Source organism: Equus asinus, chromosome 3, assembly GCF_041296235.1.
Source record: "Equus asinus isolate D_3611 breed Donkey chromosome 3, EquAss-T2T_v2, whole genome shotgun sequence".
NCBI lineage: Eukaryota > Metazoa > Chordata > Mammalia > Perissodactyla > Equidae > Equus > Equus asinus.
This window is the reverse complement of record NC_091792.1, coordinates 50,799,329-50,821,155: the sequence shown is the minus strand read 5'-3', so window position 1 is coordinate 50,821,155 and position 21,827 is coordinate 50,799,329. Positions and strand designations below refer to the sequence as shown.

Genomic DNA, 21,827 nt, shown 5'->3' with positions numbered 1-21,827 from the left:
TTACTGGGAGCTTGTCTGCTGCACATGAGCCTGTGGAGGTTGAGAACTACAGAACGAGCTTGTGAATCCAGAAAACCTCTTATCTCAAGTTCCTGTGCCCTGTTCAGTAAGCCAATCACTGAGACATCTGTGCTTGGAGATGGAGCAAGGTTTATTCAAATTGTCCAAAAGAAAAAGGCGGGAAGATAGGTTCTCAAATCTGCCTTAACAAGAGAAGAAGGCAGGGAGTTTTATAGAGCTAAGGGGCTTGGTGGGAGAAGTTTCAGAGAAACAAAGGGGTAATCCATATTTCTTTCACTCCCAATAAGCCTCTAGGCTATCTGCCTTCTGGGTGTCAGAGGCAGCCGGGGGTTGGTTATCTGGTGATCATAACTTCTTTGAAGGCATTCTGTTTCTTCTGTAAAACAAGTTCGTAAATCCTTGTGACCCTTGAGTCACCCCCGGGTTAAACAAGAAAACAGGAAATTGACAAGATTAATTGCTTTTCATCTGTGTCTGTGTTGGGGACAAGGTTGAACAGTAATCATGTTCTTATTGAATATTTACAGTAACCCTCAGGCACCCAGCTTCAGACTCAGTCTGGAAACACCTCCTTAAGGGATATGTTGACACAAAATAACCAATAACCGTTCTACAGATAAGAGAAACAAGGTGAGTTTTACTGGAACCAGAGTGAGGATGATAACCCAGGAAGGCCTTTTCCAGAAAGGAAGAAAGCGTTCTGGAAAAGCATGGTTTTCAGCACTGTCTTATATCTTTTTAGAACAAAGAGCATACATGAAACACATCCAGGATACATTTTCAAAGTTTCAAAGAGGTATTTAGTTGCAAATTAGCAGGCCAACATGACCCTGATGTTGGGAAAAGGACTAATACAGGCGTTACCAACAGGGCATAGGAAGCTCCCTATGCCTTTTTTTTTTTTTACCAAGAAAACAAAACAAAGACTTATTTTTTTTTAATTGAACCAGTGACACCATATAACCTTCAGAGTGGAAACATCTGCAAGCATTTGAACAAAGAGGGGAAAAGTTAGAAACACCTCAGTTTCTTGGCAACACTGAGGTCCAAGTATTCATCCAGAAAGCTGTTTGCAGTCCCCAGGGTGCCCGGGACCATCAATGGCCAAAATTCCCAGACTCAACCCGAAACCAGTGACCCTTTTGTTAGCAGCTTCTGAATATCCCCAGAAATACTGGTGACGGGCATAGAGGTACAGCTGACCCAGACAAGTAGCAAAAACTTGAGTGAAATACCATCCGGCCATCCACAATGTAATCACGACTGTGGGGCAAAACTCCCCATAGTTTTGTTGTGCATGAAATATTCTGTCAAACTCTGGTGACCCAGAGACTGCCAAGGGCATAATTTTGTATTTTAATCTTGCCTTTCCTACCTGCAAAGCAAAATAACTTTGCTGACAGACAGGGAAGACAGAGACAGCAGCCAGCAAGATTGAATTCCCAGCCATCTTTCCGATGGAACGTTCTGGTTCACAGATAGGTACGTATTTCTTATCTTGAGAGTGCATTCTTTACTTTAACAGCTAAAGCAGAAGTACAACGTATGTTTGATAGGCCAGATGTCAGGCTTCTTTAGTTCAAACCAAATTAGTCTGAACCCAAATAGTACCCCATATACCTCAATGTGTGAAAATTTCTTGACAGACAGAAGGAATTAAAACTGCTTGAGGAGGAACAGGCCAAGGCTATTCGTGAAGTCGTATATTTGCCTGCTTGAGAAAGTCAAGATGAGGTCTTTTCAAAGTATTCAATGGACCCAGAAATAGATGACTGATTAAATCAGAGGAGTTTCAGTGGAGAAGTTGCAGCAGATTAAAACAAGAGACTTCTGGAATCAAATCTTCCACCCCACCCCCACCCGCACCACCCACGCCCTTGTGCAGAAGATTCCATCAGAGAGGAAGACGGGAAATGTCATCAGGGGTCTGTCCTTTCCCTGTGGCTGATTGCATCTGCTGTCTGTCCAATGGGATAAAGGAAGGGAAACACCCTACAGGATGATAAGGCTGAAAGGAACCAGGTTCAGAACTCTGCGGCAAATGGAGAGGCTGTGCTGTGTTGCCAGTTTTGATGTGGACCAACAAAGATTTGACTGATTCACGTGGAAAGGAGAAGCTCTCAGGGCAAGTTGGTGCTGAGGGCAGCACCATCCCTGCCTTGGGGATATAGGAGCAGTTCCCACTGCCGGCAGACTCAGGACCCACATAGAGTTGGCTTTGGTGCACGCAGCTGGAACGACAAGTGCAGGTAAGCCTAGACTCAGGGAAGGGGCAGGAGCCTTGGGTGGGGCAGTGGGGTGGAGGAGGCACTGAGCTCTTGGGCAGAAACTGGGGGTGGGGTGACCCTGCCAGGGTACCTCACCCCTCTCCAGGAGGACAGAAAATGAGAAACGGACCTAACCAGGGTGCTCTGGGAGGCTGCTCTGAGGAAGTGTTGATTAGATTCATTTTTTTTTTTTTTAAAGATTGGCACCTGGGCTAACAACAGTTGCCAATCTTCTTTTTTTTCTTCCCAAAGCCCCCCCAGTGTACAGTTGTATATTCTAGTTGTGAGTGCCTCTGGTTGTGCTATGTGGGACGCCTCCAACTAACCACATGTAGCCATCTATAAAATTACGTCCCGAGTTCATCTGCCCATCAAATTATGAAGCAAACCCCAGACCACGTGTTAGTTTGTGTGTAAATACTGCACTAGGATGTCTAATGGAGAGAGCCTCTTTTTAATAACAAGCCCATAATATCATTAATGATTTTTTTTAATAATGAGATTTCTACTATTCCAATTGACTTTTAGTTTATTTTGTTTGTTTTAGAACTATATGTATTTGGGCCAGGAAAATAACTTAGGTCAATCTTTGTCACTGATATACATGCCTTTCATTACCTTAATATATATTATTCTGTTTTTTCTTTGATGTTCTATGTTGAACAAATCTGGTCAATTGTCCTGTTGCGTGTCGACATCTGGAATTTGTGACATGGTCATAATTTCCATCACTTCTTGAAGTTGTAGCTCTTTGCTGACAAAGGGGACTCACAAGCCAGGGTGCAAGGGAGTAAAGGTGATCTGGAGGCAGGGAATCAGTGATTGCCTGGGCCATATCTCCTCCTGGCAGCTGCTTCTAGAGCTGAAGGGAAAGACGCAGAAACAGACTCATGGGGTTATAGCTTCCTGAGACCCTGGGAACACTTGGGGCTGCCTTCAGGAGAGCGACTGCTGAGGAGACATCAGCTTCTCACCTTTCCTAGTTCCTCGAGGATCACCCTCACTGAGGACAGTCTCCTCAAACAGACACCCTCCCTGCACAATGGCCTTTGCAGCCTCCCTGGCTGAGCTCCAGGCAGAGGCCAGCTGTCCCATCTGCCTCGATTACCTGAGAGACCCAGTGACCATTCACTGTGGGCACAACTTCTGTCTGTCCTGCATCCACCAGCGCTGGGAAGACCTACAGGACATCTTCCCCTGTCCTGTGTGTCTCCACCACTGCCCTGACAGGAACTTGAAGAAGAACTCCCAATTACGTCACATGACTGAAATTATTAAGCAGCTGCCCACCACGAGGAGCAACAGGAAAGGGCAGGAAGAGACGCCCCTGTGCGAGAAGCACAATCAGGTTCTGGCCCTGTTCTGCGAGGAGGAGCTGGAGCTGTTGTGTCCCCAGTGCGGGGTGTCCTCTGACCACCGGGATCACCTAGTGACACCCATTGAGCAAGCTGCCGCTAGTCACAGGAGGAGGCTCAAAAGCTACATTGAGCCCCTGAAGAAGCAAGTTGAAGACGCTGAATTGGAGCGTGAAATCCTAGTTGCAAAATCTCCTATTGAAGTTCAGCAGAAGATGAAAAATTGGAGGGGAGAGTTACACTCTGAGTTTGAAGAACTTAAGGATTTCCTGAGAAAGGAGCAAGTTGCAATTCGTGGCAGGCTGCTTATGCAAAAGAAGGACGTTGAAGACAAGCTATCCCAATACCAAAGCCAAATTTCAAACCATATGTCCAGGCTACAAAATCTGATAAGTGAAATAACAGAGAAACGTTTCCAGGGAGACCTGGCATTCCTGACAGACATTGAAAGGATCTACAACAGGTATGAACAGCTAAAAGCCCCAGAAGACTTTTCATATGAATTAAAGGAAGACAGTTGCAATTTCCCTCCACATTATTTTGGCCTGCAAAAAATGATCAGTACATTTCAGGTAGATTTGACATTAGATCCTGAAACTGCCCATCCAAATCTTATTATCTCAAAAGATAGAAAAAGTGTGATATATAGAACGATGAAACCAAACTGTCTTGACAATCCTGAAGCATTTACTTCTTACCTGGCTGTCCTGAGTTGTGAAGGATTTGATGCTGGCAGGCATTTTTGGCAGGTCGAAATAAGAGGCACAGGTGAATGGTGCTTAGGTGTATGTAAAAATTTCCCCAGAAATGCTCTTATACCACCATGCCCAAAGGATGTGTGTGGGCAATTCCAGCAGGGCACTAGGACTTGTGGTACAGGGTACACAGGACACGTCATGCGGATAGGTGTTTTTCTGGATTATGAACTGGGAGAAGTTTCATATTATAATTGGCACAGCAGGTCATATTTGTATACGCTCACTGATACATTTACAGGAAAACTTATACCTTACTTCTCTGTTGGGCTTTCTTCAAGATCTCTTACAATCAGTATTGTCCTAGACGAATGATGAACTTCTTGAAGGACCTTTTTGTGTGTGGTTCTATTTTATTCCTGTGTTCTTGGAGGGTATTGTAATAAAGATTTTGATTCCATTTTTGAATTTTACTGCAAAACATTTTTAGGACTCGCCTGTGTCTTCCCCTTTTCCTCACACCTGGGAAGGCTGATGAGAAAGCGTGGGTGCTCCATCCTTTGGTGCAGGTGGGAAGTTCAAACCCAGCAAGCCCCTAGTAGTGCCAGGCCCTCACACCAGCCCCACCCAGTAACCACCATAAACACCTCAAGTTAGTCTCCCCTCCCTGGGCCCTCAAATCATTCTTGGACGTACTTGGAGAGCCATAAATCTCATTATTTAAGTAATAAACCTTTTCATATCCTTCTGGGGTAGGTGTGGCATTGTCAGTCTCGACATTTGAATCAAATTCTGCGTGGAGGTCCAGCATGACTATGCAACCTGATCCTGACAACTGGCCCTGTGCAGAGGATTATTCAGCTGTGGAGGACCCCCACCAGGGCTTTCTCCTCTGCCTGGGGCTTGTAACGGCTCTGCTGCCCAAGGCCCGTGTGCACTTTCAGCTGTGCTGCTTTGTGTTGCACTTGCTCAGTTCTACTGAGGCTCTGCTGTAGATTTAACTGTCCTAGGTCAGAGGTTTTCATCATTATTGGCATTTAGGGATAGAAGTATGGATTGAGCTCCTTCTTAACAAGGCTCTGGGTTGTCTGTCTCAGTCCAGACCTATCTGGGTATATTAGAATGAATTGTATGTCTTTTCTGGCATACGTTGTGACTGATGAGTTTCAGGGGAAAGACTCTAACCTGTGACCGATTGGATGTGTGTCTGAATTGGACACTGGCCCCTGTTCTATAGAGCACTCGGGAAAGACTCTACCTGTCAGATATCCTGGCCCAATGAGTATTCACTCGTGTGGAGCAAGAGCAGTCCCTGTGTAAATAATCATTATATGAAGATTTGTAGTATTGAGGTCCACACTCTAAAGCAGATAGCTCAGTAGTACCCTCCAAAACGTCTTTATCACTTCTGCTGCATCTGCTTCTGCCTCTGTAATGACAAAGAGCCTGATTCTCAAGCTTATGAGGCAAAACACCCATGGCCCCCCTGTGGCACATTGAAGGTATTAATTCACACCAGACCTAAGCCCCAAGTCATCAAATGCTATAAACCAACCATGGCCATAGAGGGGGCCCCTAACCTTGATCATAGTGATGTGAGGTTTTCTGGATTGAGAAGCTTGAATATATGAGCAGGGAAGAGAAGATCATCCCCTGAAGAATATCTGGGGTCCAAAAAAATAAGACAAAAAAGAAAAAAAAGGAAGGAAAGGAAAGAAAAGAAAGAAAGAAAGAGGGAGGGAAGGAGCTGGATTCATGGGGAGGAAAGAAAAAACTGGAACAAAGGTATGTAATTTGACCCAATTGGAAATTCATAATTTACTAAAGTAGTTTATACAACAAGAAAGACAAATAGGCTTTTGTTCCTGTACAACCTAGATGCAGTTTTGACTTCAGCATCTGCTGAAATGCATCCTTTCTAAAATCTTCATGACCTGAATCAGTGCTGGTCCTCAAATCAGCTATACCTGAGGATCCCGTTAATTTAATCAAGGCAGCCCTTATAAACTTGGTGATGTTGACAAACACAAAACAGAGTCAGAGAGATATGCCTCATTTTACCCATCAGAACTGTTGCCCTGCCTAGATTCCCATGAGCATAACATACATTGCCCTAAAGTATCCCAGAGGAGGCTCAGTTACTCTGACCTGATGTGTAATAAATTAAAATTAAACAAAGTCTTTGGCACTTACAAACTGGCTTCACTAAGGGGACTCCGTGGATGCTCCTACCCTCATTAAATAGATAATATGGATGAATGTTGATCAAATGGGGCATTCAAGAATTACAATCCATTAGGCAAGATCTATTTAGACTGGGAGTGATTGTCCCCACTTCTCTGTTTAACTCCAACTTGGTTTATTCTTAAACTTGGAAAGAATAAATCATATCTCACAGTGAATTACCACAACCTTAATACTGTGGTCCCGCCCAGTGTTATCGAAACCGCTACTTCTATCCAGTTAGCAACTTGTCAATATCTGGCTATTATAGAGTTGGCTAATATGCTCTGTTCAGGGCTTATTTTAATAGCTTTCTGGGCATAGTTTGCCTTCATCTCCAAAGGAGTACCATGCATCTATACCCAGCAATCATGGGATACTCAACAGCCTTGTCGCGGCATGCAATCTTTGCAGGCAAGGTCTTAACTGCATCCAACTTTCTTCAGGAGCACATGTTTGCTGTACATTGATGACATCCTCCTCCATGGAGATCCATTTGAAACACTCATTCAGGACACACAAAGGTCTCAAAAGGAGTTTACACCAAGGGAAAGGGCCATTGTCCTACAGAGGGTAAGTCCTTAGTACCTTGTTGAAATTTTTGAAAATTACTTGGAAAACTGAGGACAACTCCATCCCGGACACTGTCAAGAAGATACCTACAGACCCTCTCAACACCTCCAAAATGAAAACAAGCTACAAAGGGGTTCCTGGGACCAATTCCAATGTGTGTGTGTGTGTGTGTAGGCTTCCCCACAACATCAGCTCAAATCTGACACTATCTATCTAGAGACAGAATCAGATTTCACAGGTAAAGGGCTCAGTCCCACAAGACCGACTCCTATTTCAGACACCAGTCTCAAGTCTCAGGTTGTGACTTGTACTTCTGACTGACTGATTATAAATTGGAGGTTCCCATGACCTCCTCAGGTTCAATTAATTTGCTAGATCGGCTCACACAACCCAGGGAAACACTCACTATGGTTACTGGTTCATTAAAGTATATGATAAAGGATAGAGATGAACTTCCAGATGGAAGAGATGAGTAGGGAAAGGTATGAGGGAAGGGGCATGGAGCTTCCATGCCCTCTCTGGGTGCACCACTCTCCTCAAACCTCCATCTATTCACCAATCCGGAAGCTCTCCAAAAGAGGGGTCAATGAGTTGTCCTTTTTGGGTTTTGATGGAGATTTCATTAGATAAGTCATTGGCCATTGGCAACTGATTCAACCTCAGACCTTCCTCCCCTCCCTGAAAACCAGAGAGTGGGACTGAAAGTTCCAATCCTCTGATCACATGGCTGGTTCTTCTGGCAACCAGCCCTCACCCTAGGGTGCCGTCCAAAAGTCACCTTCATTAACATAAGAAAAAATTCCAAGGGTTTTGGGGACTGTGAGCCAGAAACAGGACAAGGACCACATATATATGAGAAATATACCTTGGTCATCTGAATGACCACGTATATGTTTCTTATAAAGCACAATATTGCACAAGTCCACCACATTTGACCTTTCTAGGTTGTGGAGGCAACATATTCCTCATTTATAAATTTTACTTAAGGCCATTTATGCTCTTTCTTACAAATCAGCCTACCTTTAATGAGGCCCCCTCCAAGAAAAGGCTCTGCTATCTATCTAGAATGAAATACATTAGACACTCCTAGTAGTGTTCCCAAGACATCTTCATGGTGGAGCCTTCAGCAACTTCCTCTCATGCTTCCTAGACACTCTGGACCGCCAGGATGGCCATAAGTTGCCCTTGGTTTCCTGATGCAAAATAGAGACTTTTTTAGCTCTATGCCATTGCCACTGCCAGTCACATACTGGGATCTCCTAGAAATAGAGGCTCTCAAAATCCTGAGTGTGTAAGTCTCCATACCCAGCTGCCCTACATGCCTTGGATTATGGGTCCAGCACCCCACCAGGTTGGCACAGCTATTGAGGACTCCTTGCTTCAGGATGGAGCCAAACTTGGGCCATCTGGCATATGCTCCCTGCATACGCAGGGAGCAGGTGGCCTCCCCTATCTTCAGTCCCTTGCCACATGCCATGTACTAAGGGAGGTCACCTGATTCCCAAACCCTTTGCCTACCTAGGGAGCCACTTGAGGTCACCTGAGTGAATAGCAGTGGGAGTTCCTATACTGTATGGATGGAGTAACCATTGTCACAGGTGATGAGCTCAGTGGAGAACTGTTGCTTTCCATTCCTTTACCAGGATGGTCCTGATAAATGACAGGACCCAAGGGTCAGTATCAAAGGGCTGAAATTCAGGCAGTCATCCTAGCATTGGGCCCTGACCATTCAACACTTCAATATGCAGGTTTTTACAGACTCTGGGGAGATTTCTTTTGTAAAAAAAATGTATATTTATTTATATTTTTTTAAAGATTGACACCTCAGATGACATCTGTTGCCAATCTTCTTTTCTTCTTCTTTGCCCAAAGCCCGCCAGCACATGGTTGTATATTCTAGTTGTAGGTCCTTCTGGTTGTTCAATGTGGGACACCACCTCAACATGGCTTGATGAGCGGTGCCATGTCCACGCCTAGGATCTGAACTGGTGAAACCCTGGGCTGCTGAAGCAGAGAGCACGAACTTAACCACTCACCCACGGGGCTGGCCCCTCTGGGGAGATTTCTTAGAGTTGCCCCCTTTAGAGTAAAGAACTCTAGCCTCTGAGACACCTGAAATACGAGCCAAGGGCACATACATCTCTACACATACTAAGGCCAGAATACAAGGCCTTACCAGCATCTTCCTCATTCCCTTTGGAGTTCTAGAAATTCCTGATGGCGACCAAGGACTCATTTCACTTCTCAGAATACACAATGCAGGGCTCTCGAACAAGTAATTCGGTGGAACATCCACCTCCCTACTGGACTAGAGATGCAGCCTCATCCAAAACACAATGGTGTACTTAACTCATTTCAAATCCAATGAAATGGGGGCCGGCCCTGTGGCCTAGCGGTTGAGTTTGCGCACTCCACTTTGGCAGCCCAGGGTTTCACTGGTTCAGATCCTGGGCGCAGACATGGAACCACTCATCAAGCCATGCTGAGGCAGTGTCCCACATAGCAGAGCCAGAGGCACTCACAACCAGAATATACAGCTATGTACTGGGGGGCTTTGGGGAGAAGAAGAAGGAAAAAAAAAGATTGGTAACAGATGTTAGCTCAGGTGCCAATCGTTAAGAAAAAAACCCAAATCCAATGAAATGGAACATGGCACGTCGAATCCACAGTCAGACATTAGGGGTGAATAGTAAGAAGGAGCCTGAGTCCATTCCTTAAGTGTGTGACTGCTGACAGCTTTGGGTCCTCCCTCCTCCCTCTTTCCCTTTAGCTCCACATCTGGGCAGTCTGACAAGGAAGCCCAGGTGCTCCCTCTTTTGGTGCAGGCAGGAGATTCAATCCATGCAAATCCCATCCTGGTGGAGAAACCTAACGCTGGCCCCATACCCCAACCACAATGAAAACTCCAAGCCAATCTCCTCTCCCTGTTCTCTGTAGCCGTTTTCATACCATCTGCAAGCCTGCTCTGCTCTGTGCAAAAGCCGCTCTTAGTCACAGACCTCCTCCCATCTTCTTAGCGTATGTGTGGCATCATCAGTCTCCAAATCTGAACAGATTTTGAATGGAGGTCAATTATTCCCACGTGCAATGGTCACACCAATAGTCAGGATGTGGTATAATCCAAGTTTAATTCTTGGAATGTTCTGATCCCAGGAAACATGGTGTATTTGTTTTGTTTTCCAACTACCATCACACAGTTTTTACCCCTCTTTTCTTTTCTTTCTTTATTTTTTTTTGGTGGGGAAGATTGGCCCTGAGCTAACACCTGTTGTCAATCTTCCTCTTTTTGCTTGAGGAAGATTAGCCCTGAGCTAACATCTGTGCCAGTCTTCCTCTATTTTGTACGTGGGAGGCTGCCACCGCATGGCTTGATGAAGGGTGTGTAGGTCCACGCCTGGGATCTGAACCCATGAACCCTGGACCGCCTAAGTGGAGCACATGAACTTAACCACTATGCCAGCGGGCCGGCCCCACCCCTCTTTTCTATAATCATTTATAACATTATATTTGTTAGTCCCCATTTCCCATAAGGAAGATATGGGAATAGAATAAACTTTTGCAATTCTAAAATAAAAATCTTTATAAAAAATAAAGGAGTACACTAGTGGTCCCTCAACAGAATCTGATATGAATATAATCTGTCTCATTTGGCCTTACATTGAGGAGGCAGTTAACGCTAAAAGCAGTAGATGAAACAGATCCACGTAGGTGGACATGAAAAAAACTAGATATATTTAAGTGTAAAAAAGCAAAGTGCACTAGTCATCAGGGACATGCAAATCAAAAGCACAATGAGATATCACCTCACATCTGTCATCATGGCTATTATGAAAAAGGCAAGACATAGCAAGTGTTGGTGAGGATGAGGAGAAAACGGAACACTTGTGCGTTGTTGGTGGGAATGTAAACTGGTGCAACCACTATAGAAAACAGTATGGAGGTCCCTCAAAAAACTAAAAATAAAACTACCATATGATCCAGCAATTCCCCTTCTGGATATTTATCTAAAGAAAACCAAAACACTAACTTGAAAAGATATATGCACCCCATGTTAAGGCAGCATTTTTTACAACACCCAAAATATGGAAACAACATAACTGTTCATGGATAGATGAATGGATAGAGAAAATGTGGTATGTATGTGTGTGTGTATATATATATAATGGAATATTATTTAGCAATAAAAAATAATGAAATCTTGGGGCCAGCCTGGTGGCGCAGCGGTTAAGTGCATACGTTCAGCTTCGGCAGTCGGGGGTTCTCTGATTCGGTTCCCGGGTATGGACATGGCACCGCTTGGCAAGCCATGCTGTGGCAGGCGTCCCACATATAAAGTAGAGGAAGATGGGCACGGATGTTAGCTCAGGGCCAGTCTTCCTCAGCAAAAAAGAAGAGGGTTGGCAGCAGTTAGCTCAGGGCTAATCTTCCTCAAAAAAAAAAAGAATGAAATCTTGCCATTTGAGACAACAAGGATGGAATTTGAAGGCATTATGTTAAGTGAAATAAGTCAGACAAGGACAAATACCGTATGATCTCACTTATATGTGGAATCTAAAAACAGCAAAAAACCAAGCTCATAAATACAGAGAATGGATTGGTGGTGATCGTCAGAGCCGGGGAGGGAGGTGAGTGAAATGGGTGATGGGGGTTAAAAAGTACAAACTTTATACAGTTATAACATAAATAAGTCATGGGGATGTACAGCATGGTGACTATAGTTAATAAGGTTGTATTGCATATTTGAAATTTGCTAAGAGAGAAATCTTAAGTTCTCATCACAAGAAAAAAATTTTTGTAACTATGTACGGTGACAGATGTTAACTGGACTTATTGTGGTGATCATTTTGCAATACATACAAATATTGACTCATTATGTTGTATACCTGAAACTAGTATAATGTTGTAGGGCAATTATGCTTCAATTGAAAAAAATAAGAAAAAGTTTAAAAATAATAAAATTCATATAGAAACTATTTCAATGTAGTGGACACCAGATCACTGATAAAATTTGGAGATAGTTTCAGGTTAGTAGTAGAGGTAAATGTCATTTGGCTTCTCGTTGAGAGGGGAAGACACAAAGACAATGATTCTTTTGGTCCAGAATATGTATTTAACGTGGGAAGACTTGTTTTTTAAACAGTGTCATGGGTAGAATAATCAGGTTTCTTTCTTTCATGAAGGTCATTGCATGTAGTTCTGTACTTCAGTATGTAAATGATCAGCACTCAAAATAATAATAACTAATATGTAATTTGTTGTTAACAAATGCCAGGCACCTTTTAAATACTTGCTGTGTATTATGAACTTACCAGTCTTCACAGCATGAATATTGTAGCCATCATACAATGAGCCCTGAGCTCAATCACCTTTTTTTTTTAAAGATTGACACCTGAGCTAAGATCTGTTGCCAATCTTTCTTTTTTCTTCTTCTTCTCTCCAAAGACCCCCAGTACATAGTTGTATATTTTAGTTGTAGGTCCTTCCAGCTCTGCTATGTGGGATGCCACCTCAGCATGGCTTGATGAGCGGTGCCATGTCTGCGTCCAGGATCCAAACCGGCAAAGCCCTGGGCCACCAAAGTGGAGTATGCAAACCTAACCACAGGACCATGGGGCCTGCCCCTCAATCACCTTTTAAGTGGTAGATTCAAACCTAGACCTGGTTAAGAGTGTTAGTCTTTATCCACTAAGTTATGTGGGTTTTTGATTATCAACCAGAAAAGGGGGGTATTTCTGTGTGTGTGTTTGTAATATGTAATGTCTAGATGCTAACATGTAATATGTAATGTCTGGACACTAATGGAGATAGACTCATCTGCAGCACACTTTGTTTCCTGGTTACTGGATCAGCATAGTAAGGCCCTTTGGCAAAGGAAGACTCTCATCATAGTCAAAAGGGTCACACACCTTGCTCTCTTCCAACTGTCAAAAACCCCTTGTGGGGTTTCATCTACTCCACTGGCTTTACCTAACTACTTATTGAAGATTACCACTCTCTACCTCTAGCTGAGACCTCCCCTGTAAATGTCAGGATTTCCTAAGTCACACTGAACGTTTCTACTTGGATCTCTCAATGGCACCAACAGCCCAATATGACAAATATTTAACTTCACTTTCTCCCCAAATCTACTCTTTTATAGTGTTTCCTGCCTCACAAGTGGCACCTCCAACCACCCAGAGGTCCACACCATGAACCTGGAGCCCATCTCTGAACTCATATTCACCATAACCAATCAGTCACCAACTCAAATATATCCGCTTTGTAATCCATCGACATCAGTCCAGATCGGGTCCACAGCACTTCTCATCTGTATTACTACAGTAGCTTCCCAACATCCTGGTTCCTCCACACCCTTAGGACAAATGCCAACTGAATCCTCTAAGGAGACCAAGCTCCTGGGTGTGGGATGGTATGGGAGCCCCTTGATCGTTGCTGAGTTCTCCTCCTCTACCACAGTCAACACTCACAGAGAAGATGAAGGCAGATATATTCCAGAGGTACCTACATTCCTCGATGGAGACACCCACGTGGTCTTAGCAATTCAGTTTCTTTGGGGCATGGTCACACTTGGTATTTTCTGTCTTTCTGAAATTTTTACTGCTTCCTCAGTAAAATTTTACTGTTTCTCCCCAACTCTCACTGCCAGGAACCTGCTCCTCCCCGAGTCTTCCCCCTCTCAATTCAGGGAAATCCATTCTCCTAAAAACTAAGGCAAAAACCTAGGAGGCGTCTCTGATTTCTCTCATTCGTTTATTCCCCATCCAATCCCTCAGAAATTTCTGGCATGTCCCTGGATTCTGGTACACCCTCTGTGGGGATACCTGGGAACACTTGCCCTGGGCTACCTGACTCTAGACCCCCTAACATCGCCTCCCCACTTCAGAATCACAACGTTATCATGGGAGATGTGACCTTGGGAACTGTGTTTGGCTTCCTGGGGGTCCCGTGAAGACAGAATACAAGTGAGGACCACTGGCCAAAGGCAGATCCTTAGGAAGCAAGGACTCCTAAGGGGCAGGCGGAGGAAGAGCTGTTTGCCAAAGAGATTGAGAGAAGCAGTCAGAGGCCAGTCAGCGGGGTCATGTTCCTTGAGGAATCAAGACAACTTTAAAGGGAATGAAAAACTATTAAGGGAAGCAGGACACCAGAACACTGATAAATTAGTGGGAGCAATTTCACTGGAGTGGTCGGGGTGAAAGCCAGGATGCCTTTGGTGGGAGATGTGAAAGAGAAATACTGATTCTACTTCCTAAGTATAATTAGCCCAGAGAAGGAAATCAAAGCGGAACAAGGGATTTGGGTGATTAATTTGCATCAGTGAGGGTGGGTAATTCTATCTGGATTCTGCTTTTCCCACCTGTAGGTTAATCCCACTAATTTTAGCCCCCAATCTATAGAGAAAAGAAAGGATGAGAGCTACAGGAATTTTTTCCCTGACTGATTTTAATGCCAGTCAGGGGGAGGTTTCCTGTCTTAAGAATGAACCTGAATGCTTTCAATACTATGAACTCTAATAAGGTTACAATATAATAAATATGGGGATTCTAATAAAGTACAACATATTTAACATTTAATGATTTCTGGAGAAAGAACAAATAAATGGCGGGAGATGGCAAGCAGTGAGCCTCAGAGAAGCGCAGAGGGATATGTCCTGGTCACCCCTCAGGCCACACCTATGCCCGGTGTGGTCTTACCCGCTCCACACTTATTCCACCATGTCTGTTGAAGAGTCCTCAAACCGTGTCTCACTACAGGTCACTAATACTGTTTTTTGATTCTAAATGATTCCCTTTGTGCTCTGCCATTTATTCGCCCATCCAGTCTGGGCAGGTTACTTACCTTCCTTGAATCTTGTCTTTCTCCTGTGTAACGTGAGGAGCTGTATATATACATACATGATCACATTTACCTCTAGTACTTACGAGTATTAAGTAAACAATATGCAAATGTGTATAACTTGTTTGGATCCTGAATTAAACAAATCAACTCAAAAAATAAAAACTATGAGACAGCCAGGGAAATTTAAAGACGGAAAGGATATCTGATAATCTTGGAGTTTCATTTAACTTTTTAAGCATGCATGGTATTATTATTTATCTATGAAGATTCCTATCTTTTTTTTAGTAATTATTTTTTTATTGAGTCCATAATAGTTTACATCATTGTGAATTTCAGTTGTACATTATTTCTTGTCTGTTACCACGTAAGTGCTCCCCTTCACCTGCTGTACCCACCCCCAGCCCCCTTCCCCTGGTAACCACTAAACTGTTTTCTTAGTCTATGTGTTTGTTTCTATTCCACATATGAGTGGAATCATCTGGTGTTTGTCTGTCTCAGTCTGGCTTATTTTGCTTAGCGTAATTCCCTCCAGGTTCATACATGTTGTTACAAATGGCATGATTTTGTCTTTTTTTATGGCTGAGTAGTATTCCATTGTATATACATATCACATCTTCTTTATCCAGTCATCAGTCGATGGGCACTTGGATTGTTTCCGAGTCTGGGCTATTGTGAATAGTGCTGCAATGAACATAGGGGTGCATATGTTACTTTGGATTGTTGATTTCAAGTTGTTTGGGTAGATACCCAGTAGTGGGATAGCTGGCCAGAAATAAAATCACCAAAATTCTTGTTGCAAATATGGATTCCCTGGCCTACCTATGGAGACAAATCAAAACACACACATCCATCATTTCGCATGGCTTGAAGAATGATTACAAAGAGAACACAGCCCTGTATCCAGCATGGGGGTCCAAAACCAAAACATTACCTGCTCCCTCTCGCCCCCTCCTGGCTACTCTCCATCATTACTTCCACTCTCCTCCCCAAAGATGACCACTACCTGCTGCTAAAACCGTGGACTGGTTTTGCCTATTTTTGATCTTCGTAATAGGGGAATTATACATTGTATTTTATTTTATTTCTGGCCTTTTTAGGTCAATATTATGGGTGAGAAATTGATGCATTTTTTCTGTTTTTCAGATCCTTTTTTTTTTTATTAAGATTATGATAGATTACAACCTTGTGAGATTTCAGTTGTACATTATTGTTAGTTGTGTTGTGGGTAACCACTTCACCCTTTGTGCCCTCCCTCCACACCCCCCGTCCCTTTTTCCTGGTAACCACCGATCAGTTTTATTGGTGGATATTATTTCCTTTTATGAACAAACTACAGTTTCTTAGTCCATTTTATTGTTGAAAAACACTGGGTAGTTTCCAGATATTCTCTATTAGGAATAGTGCTGCTATGAGCATCTTTTACATGTGTCCACACTTCTGAAAGGTCAACAGCAGGAGTGGACGTGCAACTTCACTAGAAAGAGCCAAACAGTTTTCCAAGGTGGTTGTACCAATTTTCATTCTTATTTTTCCTTAATCCACTATCATCCCAATAGCATGTGTTTGCAATGTGTCAGATCTTAGAAACCACGTTGAAATGTTTTGTTACCAGGCATATAGCTTGAGTTTTTGTTTTTTTTTTAATTATTCACTTCAGACTACGGGTCATAGTCTGATTGATTGAGTTCTTTTTTTCACTTAAAAAAATTTTTTTTTTTTTTATTTTTTAAAGATTGGCACCTAGGCTAACAACTGTTGCCAATCTTTTTTTTTTTTCCTGCTTTATTTCCCAACCCCCTCCTCCACCCCCCCCCCCCCCCCCCCCCCAGTACATAGTTGTATATCCTAGCTGCAGGTCCTTCTAGTTGTGGGATGTGGGATGCCGCCTCAATGTGGCCTGATGAGTGGTGCCATGTCCACGCCCAGGATACAAACCCTGGGCCGCCACAGTGGAGCACGTGTACTTAACCACTTGGCCACGGAGCCAGCCCCGAGCCTGAGTTTTACGTGTGTGTTTTCTGTCGGCCCCACTCTGGAGAGCAGGGACGTGATTCTATTCACTGTCATTTCCTAAACACTAGGAACCTGCCTGACACTCAGTCCCACTCAACCCCCATGTAACAATATGTAAATATACTAATAATTATGTTGTGAGTATACAGTGTAGATAGTACATCAAGGTTTAAATTAAACCATTAACAGTGATTATTGTGGGGCCTTGGTGGACTTTCTCTTTGTCCTTTCCATAAATGTTCTCTTGTTTGTTTATAACCAACATATATTACGTTTTCAACAAAAATAGTATTTCCAGGGGGCCGGCCCCATGGCCAAGTGGTTGGGTTGATGCTCTCTGCTTCGGTGGCCCAGGGTTCGCTGGTTTGGATCCTGGGTGTGGACCTACACACTGCTCATCAAGCCATGCTGTGGCGGCATCCCACATGGAAGAACTAGAAGGACTTACAACTAGATTATACAACTATGTACTGGAGCTTTGGGGAGAAAGAAAAAAACAAGAGGAAGATTGGCAACAGATGTTAGCTCAGGGCCAATCTTCCTCACCAAAAATAGTATTTCCAATTAGAAAAACAATGTTAAGATATCAAAGGACACCATATTATCTTTTGTTAAGTGGAGGGAAGAAGGTTAAGGAAATGCATGTAGAATATACCACCATTTATGCTAAATAATCCCTCATAAACAAAAAACATAAATAGGTAGATATATACAAATTTCTGAAAGCAAACAATTGAGAATATGAATCCTGATTATATCTAGGTGGTAAGATTAAGGTTGATAATTTCACCTGTGAGTTTTTTTGTTTTTAAATATTTTCTTCTCTGATCGTATAACAATACTAGTAACAATATTAATCAAAACAGTAACAATACTAAACAAAAATTGAGTACTTCATGCTGTAGTGTGCACTTTACATGCATTCTCATTTTAAACATGGATTGAATTTCTGGTTATATGACTAGATAGACTCTAAGGGTAAAGTAGGATTATTGTCCCCAATTTAAAAATGGACAGAATGACTTTCAAGGTGTAATAGATAACTTGCCCTGCTCTCACAGCTGTAAGGGAGCCGGGCATGACTGGAGTCTTGTAATCTGTGTATGAAATGATTCTATTAAATATCATCTATCAACCAATAAAACTCAGCCCCATGCCCAGCACTCAGCTGTTGCTCCCTCATTAGTAACTGCTGTTTTACTCAATGTTCCCCAGCCTCCTCCGCATCTGCAACCTTCAGTCAGGAAGGTATCACTTCGCAGCCTCCATGGCACTTTGCTGCCCACCGTGTTTTCTCTCCAGACTCCCCGCCCGCTGGGGCCCTCTCCACTGGTCTCCTCTCTGCAGTCTGAGTGAGGACTCTGGGTGAGATCTCAGCCGGAAATCTGTCCCATCACCCTCTTCCTACCACTTTTCTCTCCATCCAGGAGTCTTTCCTTGACATCCCAGCATGGACAGTGCCTTTAGGATGCACAGCTGCACCACCTTCTAGCATCTCCTTCTATCCCCTCGCACAGAGCAGCTGACTTTATGGATCTGGCGCTTGTTTAAACCCTTTCATTATGTGAGACTGGGAGTTCTGTAAGGGGAGATGTGGGACTTGTTTTCCGTTAGTCACGGTATCTTAAAAGCCTAGTATCGCAACTGGTCCAGAAATTATGCTCAACAATACTTGTCAAGTTCAGTTTTTAAAAAAAGGTCCTGGTATTATTTGCAAATTGTTCTCTATTGAATATTTCTAATGTCTTCAGTACAATCATGAACAATACAGGGCTGTTTTGAGGATTGAAGAACTTGATTGAAGTTGCCATTGGGGTGCCCACAATAGGTATTCTCATCCTTCTACTTCCCTGCCGCCCGCAGCCAGTCACATGGAAGCATCTTCACTGAGGCACATGGCCTGGGACTGCCACACCTGCCTTCAGATTTGAATCTACTGGGCAATTGGTCCAGTGCAGCCTCCCTGCACCCTGTCCAGACTCTGCATCTCTGCGTCAACCAGTTATTAGATGCAGCTGCACCAGGAGAGTTCTAACTGTGGGCAAGGTGGCCTCCAGCACTCGCGGCAGTGGGGAGAATGAGTGAGCAGCATCCACTACAACTCGCCAGCAGAAAATGCAGCAGGGGGAAAGAAGAGACCCTGAGGGCAAGTCCCGCAGGACACCCAAAGTAAAATAAACCAGGAGCGTGGGGCAGGTAGCTTAACTAAGAAGTCCAACTGCCTGGGGGCCCCTGGAAACTTCCTCTCTGTGTGGGGCCCAGAGTGCGGCTGGAAGTAAACTCAGAGGTCAGAGGTCTACCCTCAAATGGTCCATGTGCTTTGGCAAACTGAGTAGTTATTGGTGGCATTTCTTCCTGGAATGGGGCACACAGAACTAGCTGCCATGAAGCAAGTGAAGGAAGCAAGGGACAGCGGGCACGGAGCCATGTGAAGAATCCGGGGTTTGGCCCTGGGAGCAGTGGGAACTGGCCGGCAGCTTCTAAGCAGAGGGACAGCAGGAGCAGCAGGTGCTTTTGAAGAGATCTCCCTGGGGCATCTTAGAGCTCAACCGTGGGGGCTGAGTGGACGAGGTGGGGTAAGATTCAGCGGCCAGATTGGACTGTCAGGAGGCTTCTGCTGGAAATTATGGTGCCCTGAGGCGGGGTGGCGGAATGAGATTAGAAGAGGACATAAAGGAATTAGTAAATGGTGGGACATGGAGGGATGGGCAGAGCTCCAGGCACTGAAATAACAACCGCTGGGCGAGAGTGGGATTGGATGGGAAGGCAGGTTCAGTTTTGAACGCTGAGAGTTTGGTGCCGTTAAGAAACCGAAATGTCCAGCTTGCAGTTGGATTTACTGATTTGACATTTAGGACAGAGTTTTAAGCTAAAAACCCTGACTTGAGACTCTTTGAAAGAGACAAACAAGGTAGTTGAAGTGATTAGAGTGGCTGACATTTGACACTCAATCAAGCATAATGCCTTTGAGTTCTCTGATTTCCTCATTTTAACTCTAAAAAATAACTCAGTTTTAAAATATTCAGTTTTCAGTCACAGAGTTTTCCCTTTCGGTGTTCATCTTGTCAGACAAAGTCCCCAAACTTAGTTCTCTTTTAACACAGGATTCTCCTCCATCGTATGTGACTTAACATGTTCTTTGTCATTGTATGGGGCGTTGTTCAGATGGAATTACCCAGCAGGGTGGGGAAATTTGCTTTGAATGTGTAGGCAAGGCAAAACTTATCCCATACACAACTGGGTTTTCTTCTGGGAGTATTAACAAAAAACGAGATTAGCAAGAGAAGAATAGCTTATTAAAGAAGCAGTGCCCCTCTAGCTGAGAGACCTAAGGGAAAAGTAACCAAAATGGCGGCTCAGAATTCCAGATTATACAGAGTCTTCAACAAGAACAATAAATTTATAGAGAAATGAGAGGACAAAGGAAAGCAGTTTTAGGCTTTCCAGGGTTGCAAAATGTGGGAAGTTAAACATATGGGAGGGAATTCATGGAGTGAGGCTCATTTGCAGATTCCTCAGGTGCCCTCTCTGGGCTGATGGACCTCCGTGTCCAGTGAAAGGAGAAGTTATATCCCAGCTTTAGACAGAAAAGGGGAGCTTTTCTGGGTTTGCTGCCTCTTAATTGCCTTCAGCTCAAAATAATTTTTACATCAGAGGCCTATTTTGGGGTGACATTCTACTTTCCTTCAAATGCAACTTGCAGATGCATGGTTCTCAAACTTTAGGGTGCACCAGAACCACCTGGTGGGCTTTTAATAACACACATTGATTACTGTGACCCCACCCCCACCCCCAGAGTTTCTGATTCAGTAGATTTGAGGTGGGGCTCAAGGATTTACATTTTTAATACATTCCTACGGGGTCCTGATGCTCCTGGTCTACACAGCACACTTTGAGACCATGTTGCAGACCACTGCTTGGAATAAGTAGTGTTCGGGCCCAGGGCAGGCCACTCCAAAATACCCCACAACGGCATAATGATTATTTTGAATCAAAGCTACTTGAGAAGCAAAAAGGGCTTTCTGATCCTCCTGTCTCTGCTCCCCTGAAAGCAGGAAATAAATCTCCCGTGTGAAAGGTGCTCCCCCTGCATCCTCACCTCCAGAGCTGGGAATTCAGGCTGAGAAGTCTGTATAACAAACTTTGCTGTACACCCGAAGTTACACAATGTTATAAACCATTCTGATCTCAATAAAATTACTGGGGGAAAAAAAAACCCTTGTTAATTTACTACCTTAAGGCTAAACTCTACTTAAATTTCTCACTAATTATGTACCTCAAACCTAAGTTTCTTCGTCCTGTCATTTCTCACAAATTCATTGTTTCTTGGTATAAAAGATATATATATTGCCTGCTTTGTTCATCCTCTGAGCATCATTTCTCTATGATCTCCAATAGGTACATATTAAGCTGGGTTTTTCTCCTGGTAATCTGGTCTTGTGTCAATTTTATCATCAGTCCAGCTATGAAGACACAAGAAGGGTAGAAGGGGGGAATTTCCCCTCCCTGCCAGTATCCTCACTGCATCTTCTTCACACCTTCATCTCCCACTCCACTAAAATCGTTCTCAATAATGTCATCAAAGATCCAGGTTGCCAAGCCCACAGAATAGTCTCTGTCTCTGTTTTACTGTTCCTCTTGGTCTGTTTAATGTTAGGAGACACTCCTCCATGGGTCTCTTGGGTTTCTGCACATCTTGTGAGCAGAGGCACTGACTGCCTTTTGGTTCTGGACTATCCTTTCAAGGATGTTGGCATGAGGAACTGCCTAGGAAGATAGAGAGAGAATCACCCTCCAGAGCAGAGGGAGGCGTGATTGCTGCACAATGTAATAAAGGGGAT

General features: G+C 43.7%; 1 protein-coding gene and 1 pseudogene across 1 annotated transcript; one reads left to right on the top strand and one right to left on the bottom strand.

The window, feature by feature from the left end:
• Nucleotides 1-1,032: 1,032 nt before the first annotated feature.
• Nucleotides 1,033-1,570, bottom strand: LOC106837755 (microsomal glutathione S-transferase 2 pseudogene; annotated as a pseudogene).
• Nucleotides 1,571-1,667: 97 nt separating this feature from the next.
• LOC123284196 (tripartite motif-containing protein 75-like) lies at nucleotides 1,668-4,804 on the top strand. The gene is made up of 2 exons (XM_044766667.2): nucleotides 1,668-2,270; nucleotides 3,030-4,804. Exon 2 carries the CDS (start codon nucleotides 3,331-3,333, stop codon nucleotides 4,711-4,713), a length of 1,383 nt encoding a protein of 460 aa, XP_044622602.2. The 5' UTR covers nucleotides 1,668-2,270; nucleotides 3,030-3,330; the 3' UTR covers nucleotides 4,714-4,804.
• Nucleotides 4,805-21,827: the final 17,023 nt, after the last annotated feature.